General features: G+C 35.5%; 2 protein-coding genes across 7 annotated transcripts in view; one reads left to right on the top strand and one right to left on the bottom strand.

Moving 5' to 3' along the window:
- CERKL (CERK like autophagy regulator) overlaps window positions 1-11,220 on the top strand; it is a 141,030-nt gene extending 129,810 nt beyond the window's left edge. For 2 of the 4 annotated variants that reach the window (XM_086361184.1, XM_086361176.1), the window contains exons 11-13: window positions 2,633-2,729; window positions 6,656-6,834; window positions 8,294-11,220. In XM_086361184.1, the coding sequence (XP_086217310.1) occupies window positions 2,633-2,729; window positions 6,656-6,834; window positions 8,294-8,375 (358 nt within the window). In that variant the 3' untranslated portion in view covers window positions 8,376-11,220. Of the gene's footprint in view, window positions 1-2,632; window positions 2,730-2,869; window positions 3,203-6,655; window positions 6,835-8,293 lie in introns of those variants that run through there. The other 2 variants (XR_015148595.1, XM_086361166.1) reach the window with 2 other exon arrangements.
- ITGA4 (integrin subunit alpha 4) overlaps window positions 6,983-12,124 on the bottom strand; it is a 94,392-nt gene continuing 89,250 nt past the window's right edge. For all 3 annotated transcript variants that reach the window (XM_086361147.1, XM_086361153.1, XM_086361152.1), the window contains 2 exons: window positions 11,765-11,884; window positions 6,983-11,122 (listed from right to left, as the gene is read on the bottom strand). In XM_086361147.1, coding sequence (XP_086217273.1) covers window positions 11,024-11,122; window positions 11,765-11,884 — 219 coding nt within the window. In that variant the 3' untranslated portion in view covers window positions 6,983-11,023. The remainder of the gene's footprint in view (window positions 11,123-11,764; window positions 11,885-12,124) is intronic.

The following is a 12,124-nucleotide window of genomic DNA, read 5'->3' as shown; positions in this document are numbered from 1 at the left end:
ATAATATTCTTTGGGTTTTATTGACATGATCTTATTGTGTTATTTATGCCCATTTTGCTCTTTTATTTATGTTATTTACCAGTCACTGAGAACATTGTTTAATTCTGATACTTATTATGGCTGTCCCTGACTTTGAATTTTAGTGCAGATGTAAACATCCTTAGTAAGAATGGCATGTATGTGTGTATGTATGATACTTTAATCAAAGGAACTATTTTAGTTGTATTTAGTATGAATAGTGATGCATCTGAATATACTGCCCACATTTTTGTGAGACATTTTATATATCATTTTATCCACAAACTATCTTGTACATACTTTTCATGTAGTTGTCCATCATTGGTCTGAAAATATTTCTCTTACATTCCTCTAGAGCATAGAAGAAAGGGTGATGAATGTTGTGTAATATTATCACATCTAAATTTTTCCTTAAAGTAGAATAAAACAATGACTTATGTACGTACTTTGGCAATTCATAACGGAGATCAGCCCTGGGATTTCTTTGGAAGGAATGATGCTAAAGCTGAAACTCCAGTACTTTGGCCACCTCATGCGAAGAGTTGACTCATTGGAAAAGACTCTGATGCTGGGAGGGATTGGGGGCAAGAGGAGAAGGGGACGCCAGAGGATGAGATGGCTGGATGGCATCACTGACTCGATGGACGTGAGTCTGAGTGAACTCCAGGAGTTGGTGATGGACAGGGAGGCCTGGCGTGCTGCGATTCATGGGGTCGCAAAGAGTCGGACACGACTGAGCAACTGATCTAATCTGATCTGAACATTATTTTAATGATTAGTTTCAACTTCCCTGCAAAATATTTAACCTGAAGGATTAATGCTGGCAAAGGGATGATTTAGAATGTTTTCCTTGACTAATGATAGGAAGGTGAGAAACAGGAAAACATCTAAAGTTAGAAAAGAAGAGAAACTACTTAAAAACCAGATGTCAGGGCCCTCATTAATTCTCTCTAGTGCTGAAGCTTGCCAGGAATGTTTTGAAGGTTGTATGATTTAGAAATTGAGCCTGATGTTTCCTCCCCCTACCCTCAGAAACCTTAGCCGACGCCTCCCTAAGGAAGCGTCCCACAAGAAGTGAGGTCCTGGCCAGCTGACCCAAGCTGTGCTCTCCAGGCCATGACACGGTGCTGCTCTGACCCTGCACCATCTCCACGCTCACGTCTGCTCAAGGACCTTTGGGGAGGTAGTCTCGCTCTCTGGGAAGGAGTAGGTTCATGCCTCCTTCCAGCTGCTCCAGATATTCTCCAGCTGGCCTGAAAGTCCATGGCTTACTCTCCAGGTTCAGTCAGCATTGATGACTTTTTCAGAGAAGGGTGACTGGTTAGAGATGTCTTCTGTGGATTGTAGTCAAACATGCCATTTTTGCAAGGGCCTTTATGTAGGAGCTTTGGCTGACCAGGATACTCAAAGTTTATCTTCTGAATGATTCAGGGAAATTGCAAAGGAGTTTCATCTTTAGATACATCAGTGCAAGTTGCTGATAGGAACTATTTTTGTATTCGAATTTTGCTAAGATTAAATGCAGTAATATATGGAAATATTGAGAAGGGTGCTAGGCACATAGCATGTGTTTCAACTATTAATAAGTATTGAAAGGTACACACAGGAAAACTAAAGAATTAAAATCAAGAACACACAAAACACTCATGTTTTGGTATCATTGACTATTCATTTCCAGTTGGGAAGAGGTGACATGATGGGTAAAAGGAATTATGGACCCTGAATGAAGGGCTCTGGTTCCAGTGATCATTTTTGTTTTTCTGTCTTTGAACCAATCACTTAAACTTGGGGACTTCCTTTCATTCTACGTAAGTTGAGTGAATGACTGGATAATCTCCAGGGTCCTTTACAGCTCTAACCTGAGGTTCCGTAAGATTTAAAGAGCTCTTTTTTATGTCGTTGTTGTTATTCTTGGAATGACTTTATATTTGCACTGAAATTGAGCCTAGGAGTCATTTGCACATATTTCTGCAAACTGCCTTCTAAAGCTAGATGCATCTGTGAGTGGCTTTTGGCACTAAATCACACCTCTAAATTTGCAGCCTCTTATATTGAACCAAACAGTTATGCAAGATTAAAATGTGCAGTCATTTAACTGAACATGTATGGTAGTGTATGTTCACTCCAGTTAATCCATCCAAGGGCCGCTTTGATTTATCTGGTTTGCTGTCACTTAGACCTGCCCTTAAATAAATGTTTAAATCAAACGTTAGATTTTTAAAGCCGTTGAACTAGTTGTTTCACCATTTGTACTGATTAACTATTTTACAACACATCGTTAAAAAACAAAACACTCCCTAAGTAAGTACATTTCAAATTATGTCTTGAAATGTGAATAGGATGCATGATGATTCAGTTTTTTTAAAAGCCCTTAATGTCAGTGCTTGGTGAGAAGGAAGTTGGTTGTCTAATAAAACTAATCTGAAAGGCTGTTTCATTTTAAGAAGAATGCAGCAAAATATGGTTTAAGAATTTTAGGTAAATAAAATGTTATTTATCTGACTTGCCTACAACTTCTAGTAAACGTTATTTATTAGAAAGAATGATACAGAGTAATTTCTGATATAATCTCTTAATAAATGTTTTGATGTCAAATACAAATATTTAATTTCAGATTAAATAATGGAAGCATGGCTCTTATAACTGCACGAAACACTTCTCGACCGGAATTTATAAAACACCTGAAAAGATACGCGAGTATTAAAAACCAGGTACACTAAAGCATGTGGATTACTTATGTGCAAAGCAGTTAATCATGGGGAGTGAGATGCTGGCAGAATTGACACCAAGTCCTGCCTTGTAAGAAGGCTTTATTTTCCCTGAATACATTAATCTTTTCTTTTTTTTCCAGTTTGCACTTTCTTCAAATTTTGAAAAGTATCCACCAGTATTAATACAGATTGGACTTTTTTGAATTGTGGGTTGGTGGTTATATATATTTTATGTGTGCGTGTGCCAAGAGAAAATAGAAAATGTAGTGTTATACTGAAATGTGGAGTAAGTTAAGGATAAAATTACACTCAGCTGTTCAAAATGAGGAGAGTGAAACCTGAGATTTTTAATCTTCTTGATTTTATGACATCAGACTCCCTCTAAAGTTATGACCTTTGGATTTTCCTTTCATTTGTTCAAGATCTGCCTACTTACATTGATTGAAATAAATTTGCAGAAATATACTTTAGAATACACCACTTTTATATAGATGTTATTTTATTCTAAACTTAGATGTGTGTGGTTTTTGTAGAGATAGGGAAAGTTATTATATTTCCACTTAAGAGATTTGTTTTAAAGAGAAGCAACAACTATTATAAGCCATATTCTTTTGGCAGGTACTTTGAGTCAGTTATTAGGAAACTGTGAAAATTCACATAAATATGTGAATTTCTGAAATTATGAATCTTGAAGTACATAGTAGGCATGTAAAACCATACAGTCTCACACCTTCTTACAGGTATAAAATTGTGCCTGGCTGTAGTTGGGGGAGAACAGGTGGGAGGAGGAGAGTAAATTCAGCTGGTGACCAGCACTGAATCTTGCTTACGTAGGGAGTCACTGCAAGGCTCCCATTTTTGCTTCTTTATAATTTTAAACTTTCTCGAGCAGGCCTCATGAAGTTTTGGTTCTCTTCTGCCTACCACATTATTTGATCAATGTTTGTTGAGCAACCAACTGAATTAAATGTTTAGGAAGTTATAACAATTAGATATAGTCCTATTTTCCTTAAACATAAATCTCTAAGGAGACAAAGTGGACAAAAGCAGATATAATGTAGGTTGTGAGACTAACTAATAACTTTATGGATGTATTTTGGGAAATAGTGATTTATTGATTTTTAAAGAAATGTATTCCTTTTCAAATGTTGCTAATTTTGTTTGCAACTTTATTATTTTTCTTAATCCTGAAGCAATACATTTCCATTGCTTTTTTTCTAAATCAGAAAATGGAAGCAAAATAGCGATATAAAAAGCACTCAAAATTCTATATTCCAAGAGATAATGAATGTCATTACCTTGGTATAAACTTTTTCTATTAAATAATTCTGAGAATTTAAAGGAGTAATGACCTTAAGATACTTTCCTTGAGAAGCTGGTATTTATTTTAGGGATGCATGATTGCACAAACTACTTTTGGAAGTTCTCTTTTGGAATGGCTAATAGGCAAATGTCTTAGGTAACTTTTCTTTAATCCTTTTTTTTCAATATGAAAGTAGCTTTCTTCTGACTTTAAAAGTAATAGATGCTTACTATAAAAATATGAACATAGTAGTAAATATAATTCTGTATCTATAGGAAAATAACTATTTCGAAAGGAGACCATGTGATGCACAATATAACATTTTTTCTCATGTACTTGACCAGTCATATCTTGCTTGTGATACAAGAAACTGTTGCCTGTGTGTGTGTTTCATTAGATTTAACTCATTGGCTTAGCTCTTTCCAAAAATTCAAGTCCATGCTATTGTCCTGTAATGTTTTGCAAAGAAATTCTAAAATGTTTTGTTTAATGATATATAGTAAGAATAATGTGATTGATTCTCAAGGTGACTGATTTCATTTGTTAAAAAATTGTAGATGTACATATATACTTATACATGTGTATATAGTCTCTTCATGCTGATATGTTCAAAAATGTAAGTCTCTTCATGCTGATATGTTCAAAAATGTAAGTCTATATAAATTATGTAAGATTATAAAGACAAGATAAATGCAAAATGATATTGTCTACTGTCTAGTAGCAGTTCTGGTATCCAGGAAGGGAAATGCAGCACTTCAGCCCAAAGAGAGCAACAGTCTAGGTCTCTGAACCGTCTTTACCAGGTTGAACTGAATGTTCATGTATGCCAACAGTTGTAGAACGTATTGAAAACCGTTATTTGTAGGTGACACATCTTGCCTTTCCCATCTCTGTGTAAAATAGATAGAAGGTAAAAATTACTCAAGTTCTTTCAACTCCATCCTGTAGCTGACCTTTCTCTGTTCATACAATTCCGCATTCACTTTGACCCTCGTTTTTGGTAGGGAGTTTAAAACCCTTAAGAGCTGGTGCTTCCCCAGGGATTTGTTTGTAGTTTTATCTTTTCATGATACCTTTTCCTGGGTGACCTCATTGCCTTCCACTGCTTGAACCACTATCTGAACTTTGCACACTACCAAGGGTTCTCTCCTCTCTTCTGATCTGCAGGATCACTGTGTCTTTCTGTGTGCTAAGGTTATTGAACTCACAGGCATCTTGAATCGAGCACATCCACTGTTTACCTTATTGCCCTCTCCCCTGATGGTGTTCTGTGTTTCCCTACACAGGGCAACAGCACCACTCTCTGCCCATCCTGGAGTTACTCTGGACCCCGCTCCCTCATTTCTTACAACCAGTCCACCAATTAATCTCTTCTTGCTTACAGTAGCCTCCTCCCGGTCTTTCTTTTCTCTGGTCTTATCTTCCACACTTCCTTCTAGACAGATATTTCTAAAATACAGATATGATTTATCCCTTTTCTAATTCTTAAATCTTACTGTCATCAAGATGACATTGAACGTTCTCACTGAAGAACACATGGCCCCTTGTATTCTAGCCCTTTCCTGTGTCACAGCCTCACCTATTGCCATCCTCCACCAGATTTCCCATGTTTTGGTTATTGTGGTAGTTTTCTAGGGCTGCCATTAACAGATACCACAGGGAGTGTAGGTGTGGTTTCTCCCAAGGCCTGTCTCTGTGGATTACAGACTTTTCCCTCTTGTATATTCCTGCCTCTTTTGTCAAACATTAACTGTCTGTAGGTGTGTGGGCTTATTTCTGGGCACTCTATTCAGTTCCATTGATCCATATGTCTGTTTTGGTGCCAATACCGTCACACAGTTTCAATTCTTGTAGCTTTTTGTAGTATTGTCTGAAGTCTGGAGGGTTAGGCCTCCTGCTTTGTTGCTTTTCCTCAAGATTGCTTTGGCAATCCTGAGTCTTTGATGGTTCCATATCAATTTTAGGATCATTTGTTCTAGTTCTGTGAAAAGTGTCGTGTGTAATTTGATAGGGATCACGTTAAATTTATAGATTGCCTTGGGTAGTATGGCTAAGAAAGGATGAAATATGAAGCTGATGTCTCATCATTCACGAGTGGTCAGAAAGCAACCCTAATTATCTTACAACTTGTGTCTATCTTTAAAGTGAGGGTGAGGCAGGCAAACACTGGCAAAAATAACACAGGATAGACTTACTTTCTCTTTTCACCTTCATAAGTTAAACTTTTCATAATGAAATCCCAAATGTGAAACTTATTCTAGATTGTGTTTACATCAGCTAAACTAGCTGACAATAATTAATTCAGTGGATTATATAAATCCTTTATAAAAATAGACTAGTATTAAATATTTACTCTTTAATTAGAAATTATTGTATACAGTTTCATAGACATGTACTATTTGTCGGAAAATAATTTTGCCAGTTGCTAGATCTGAATGAACTTGCAAAGCTTCAGAAAAGGCTTCATCCAAAGAGACTGATACTGATAGGTTTCAAAGCTGTAAAAACATCAGCATGAACACTGATGTTTAGTTGCAGGTGAGAGCGCAGTGAACTTTGCTAATTTGCATTACAGTTAGGTATAAAACAAGTACCAAGGTTATTTGCATTAATTTGTTTTTAGTTCAATTTTCCATTTGTTGATACTTACACTGTTGAAGAAGTAAAAGTTTGCCCAAAGAGTAACAGCAGTGGACACCATCCAGAGGAAGATCATGGACCACATGAAACTGCTTCAGGAAACTGTTTCCCTTGGAATGTAGATGGTGATTTAATGCAAGTTGCATCAGAGGTCCATGTTAGGTAAGTAAGTATTCCCCACCTTATATGTCTGTCAGACACGGAACTGATGGTTACAAGAAGTTTCCATTTATACCATTGAATACCATTTATACCACTGCCTAGCTGGCTAGATAGTAAATCAGGAACACATAAAAAGACACATGAACAATTTTAATAAAAAGTATAACTTTTTATTTATTCACCAGTTGTTATGTACAACCATTTTCTTTGGTTATGAGTCTCTATGTTGGCATTCCAAATTACCATTCTTCATAAACTATACAGATAATGTATGTCTGAAAATTCCACTTTGAATTTTTAAAAATAGATTAAGATCTTATACCTCATGAAGTCATTTGAACAGCAGATGGTTACAATTTAAAATTGTAACCACTTTTTTTTGCCTTTTTATTTTTTTAATTTAAATTTATTTATTTTAATTAGAGGCTAATTACTTTACAATCAGATCAGATCAGTCACTCAGTCGTGTCAGACTCTTTGCGACCCCATGAATCGCAGCACGCCAGGCCTCCCTGTCCATCACCAACTCCCGGAGTTCACCCAGACCCACGTCCATCGAGTCAGTGATGCCATCCAGCCATCTCATCCTCTGTCGTCCCCTTCTCCTCCTGCCCCCAATCCCTCCCAGCATCAGTCTTTTCCAATGAGTCAACTCTTCGCATGAGGTGGCCAAAGGACTGGAGTTTCAGCTTTAGCATCACTCCTTCCAAAGAACACCCAGGGCTGATCTCCTTCAGAATGGACTGTTTGGATCTCCTTGCAGTCCAAGGGACTCTCAAGAGTCTTCTCCAACACCACAGTTCAAAAGCATCAATTCTTTGGCGCTCAGCCTTCTTCACAGTCCAACTCTCACATCCATACATGACCACAGGAAAAACCATAGCCTTGGTTTTGCCATACATCAACATGAATCCACCACGGGTGTACACGTGTTCCCCATCCCGAACCCCCCTCCCACCTCCCTCCCCATACCGTCCCTCTGGGTCATCCCAGTGCACCGCCCCAAGCATCCTGTAACCACTTTTAAAATTTCCTTTTACCCACAACAAATACTTGTGTTCAGCAGTTTGCTTTTATCATCTTTCCAAAGCATACTTTACATAAGAACAATTTTACATAATATTTATTAGCAAGAGCAACTGATTATAAACAGGCAAATTCATTTTCCATAAGTATTATGACTCTGTGAGTGGAAGTGTGCAGGGCTCCCTGAGTGGCCTGCAAGATGTGAGCTTTGTACAGCCACAATTTACTGGGCTTTACAGGAATTAGTGCTACTGATTTATCAGGCCCTGCATTTTTTCTAGTTGGCAGCTCTGCCATGAATATATGTTTGTTGGTTATCGTTAGATTTGAATTTGGCAGTATGCACTGCATTCAATAGGTGTTGTTATGTATGAAAAACAACAGAATGATAGCTTAATGAAATAATCTGTCATGTATATTATATTCTTTACAGAGTACACCCAAGACTTATCAATCTTTATGGAAGAAGCATGGAAGAAATGAATGATTCCAAAGTAACATGTAGTTGTTTATAAGAGGAATGTGGAAACTAGAATTTTAATATGAAAGGATATGTTATATTTTAATTAATCAGATATTTTAATAAGGAAAACATCTCTATTTTGAAAAGAAATTAAAATTGCTATTTTTTGTTACTAAAATTAGCTTCTAAACTTAAAAATATAAGACATGAAATATATACAAAACAACTGAAATTTTGGTTTTTGGAGAGTATTTATTGGAATGGAAAATAAACATCTCCGGTATTTGAAATTTAAACAAGATATATCAATATTTAACCTAGATTAATTCCAAAGTGAAATAATTTGGATTCTTTCTTCCTGGATTTGAGTCCATCAGTTCTGATGTTAAATTTCGATAGCCTGGTGCCAAGAGATCAGAGTTCATGTAAGAATGTTCTGATATCCTGATGAGGTAAGTATTCCAGCAAGATTATATTTCAAAATTATGCATTTAGGAAATCATATAACCAGAAATAGTACTATTTTTTTCCTCAAAATCTCGAATATGTAGACTACTTGGCAAAAACAAAAAAGATGGATAAAAGTTATAGCACCAATTTTGTGACGGTCTTTGAAAGTTGAAAACTCAAAGTGATTCGAGTTTGAAGTCCATTATACACAAAGTATGCAAAATATACAAGGAGTCATAATGTGGCCCCGTAGGGAGCTGTGTTCCTCTTGTTCCTGAAAGCCCTGCTGTCTGACGATTCTAGCATGCTGTTTACACTGAACTCAGTGCAACCTGAAATGCTGTTATTTCTAGTAGGAAAGAACTAGATTTAAATTTCCTCAGGGATCATCCTTGAGAAAGCAGCTCTAAATTTGAATTTGATTTTCTATCAATGAGCCTAGATATTTTCTTGAAAGAACTACTTTAAAATTTTTAATTTCTATTGGTTACACACCAAGTTAAGAAGGTTTCATGCTCACTGGGTCTCGCTGCTCAAATGCCTTCACCGATTGCTGTGCATTTCTCCTTTTCCAGCCACAATATGTGAACAGATAACAGAAATGAAGCAGTCTGAGGAAGACAGCTGTTGGCAGGGACCTCATATGAAGAAATCCTTTTCCATAACAGTAAAGACTGGCCCCTAACTTATCACATCCCATAACAGATTTTGAAAATTTGGCCACAACCTTCATATCAAGTTAGATGTAGGAACAAATCAGATGACGTTATGTTGTGCAGTTATCAGCATTTAGTTCATATGCAAGAATAAATATTATAAAAAAAGACTTATTTGCAAATGAAGAGGCATTTAAAGATAAATTATTTTAGACCCAGAAAGAAACTACTTCATTATAAAAGTATGTAAGATCAACAAAAAACATAAAATATTTCACTTATCACTAAAACATGGAAATTTTCATGTCATATTTTTATCCAAGCTAAATCTGCATTTTTCAATGTACAGTTAAATTTGTGAATTTTGTTTTCTAGCTCCATGCAGAAGAGAATGCCCTTATAGTGCTGGTGAGAGCACATTTCATACTTACACTCGAGGGGAAAAGAATAACATCCAAATTAGAATTTACCTGTTTGCTGAATTTTAACAGTCCGCATTTTAAACAGTATCTAATTTGTATGAAATATTTGTCCCCAACATCATCTTTGGAAGGCTCTGATTTTTAAAAAATTAGTGAGGTACAGTTTTCATATTTTACATATATCAGTGTATTTATATTTCTAATATCAGCTAAAGTGCAACATTCAATCTGTTTTAGAATATAAATTAGAATTCTAAGTATTGTTTTTATAAACAAAAGATTTGACTAAAGATGGATTTTTAAAATTTACTCTTCAGTACCTTTACCTTGATAAAATTGTGTTACAGAAAGACATTGGATTTACACCTATATAAATATATGTTCTTTTAGAAACTTATTATGTATATATATATGTACAGAAAGAAATATATGGCTGTATAAACAATAATTATCCAGAAATCACCCCTTTAAGCTCAAACCAGTGTATAAGTTCAGTCTGAATTTTGTTCATCAGGCCATAATATTCATAGACTGCTTGCTGATCAAAGTTCATAGGAAATAGATTAAAAATCAGTGTCTTTAAAGATATCTGCTTCAAAATGATAGTGGTTCTTTTCTATTCATTAGAAAATTTGGTGACAGCTTGTTGAAAACTTCTGCTAAATATTTCTAGAGAACATATTCCAAACAATCCTCAAAGAGCTATTAGGAATGAGTCATCGCCTACTGGGTGGAATTAATTTTACCAAAGCAAACACATATGGTGAATGGTATTTCTTTTAAAGGAATGATACTAAGAGTCTAAGTCTTGTCCAGATGAGTTGTTTACTTCCTCCACATAATTTTAATTCAGAAGCACTTTCAAGATATCTTCCAGGGATTACTTCTCTTGAATAAGTTGATGCTTTAGTGTTTTTATATCCATTTAAGAGCTGCAAGATTATCGTCTGAGAGAAAATAACTCCAAAGGTAATGCTGTAATATATCCAAAGATAATGGAGTTGAAAAGTCCAAGCAATGCTGAAGACATAATATGTCACATGGTCATTATTAAAAGAAGTACATGAAGTGTGTAAGTCTTTAAGTCTGTTTACAAGTTTCTTGTAAACAATATCTAAAATGTTTTTTTTAATATATTGTAACCTGAGTTGTTCTGTTAACTTGACATGTCTTCAATCATCTTTATCACTTTTACTGTTAATGTAACTCCAACTGTCTCTTCTGTTTTCTTTTTGTAGGATAGATTGGTACTGTCTTTTGAAGAAGCCAGCCTGAAAATAACATTGTATGATCACTGCTGTATAGTTATGAACATATTAAATGTCTAAACAGTCAATGACAATTGTAGTCAGTAAAAATTAGTTTGGGAGATACAGCCTTGTTTTGTTGTTACTATAGGGTTTCTGAAATTCAGCATATAAATGTGCAGTGCTTTCCAAATGCTTTGGGTGGTCTATTGACTAAGACTCCATGCTCCTGATGCAGGGAGCCTGGGTTCGATCCCTAGTCAGAGAACTAGATCCCACATGCTGCAACTAAGAGTTTGCATGCTGCAACTAAAGATCCTGAATGCTACAACTAATACGGAAGATATCAGGTGCCACAACTAAGCCCCAGTGCAACCAAATAAATTTTAAAAATAAATAAATACATAAAAAAAACTGTTATATTGAATATTCATTGAAAATCAGTTATCTTTAAGAAAGCATATTTTTCTAGAAAGACTTTGGTACTGAAGTTAAGAGAAACATGTGATCAATACTATTAAATATCAGTCCACTTAGGAATGTAAAGTTAACATTAAAAATACTGAAATACTTAAATCTAGTAATGTGGGAGTCACAAGTTGGCTTTGAGAAAACTCAAGAATAGAATTTTGAGTGGTTCAACATTGGTAATTATTAAAGACTTACCTTCCACATAACATAAGAAATGAAGAAAAGTAAAATAAGTCCAAGTAGCAAGCTACTTGAAATAATCATTATAGTGAAATGGCGTCTAGGTCTTTGATGATGTAGTCCTTCGAGGAGAACCTACATAAATTAACCAAAAGAAAGAACCACCATTTAAAAAACTTGCCTCTATTTCCTTTGAAGTCCCTCTATTTTCCCCAATAGTATTTAGAATAGTCCTTCCCATTCTCTCTCTGTTCTAACACAACCATAGGAAACATTGGTAAATGTTTACCAGAAACAGGGAGTGTAATGTGCTGTGTCTGTGGTTCTTCCTCCGATTCATTCTACCAAAATCACCTTCTGAAAGAGCTGTTTCGT

The sequence above is a fragment of the Bos grunniens genome, chromosome 2 (genome assembly GCF_055505025.1).
Source record: "Bos grunniens cultivar Pamir isolate PY7600 chromosome 2, Bosgru_T2T1.0, whole genome shotgun sequence".
NCBI classification, from domain to species: domain Eukaryota; kingdom Metazoa; phylum Chordata; class Mammalia; order Artiodactyla; family Bovidae; genus Bos; species Bos grunniens.
This window is presented reverse-complemented; position numbering and strand designations above follow the sequence as displayed.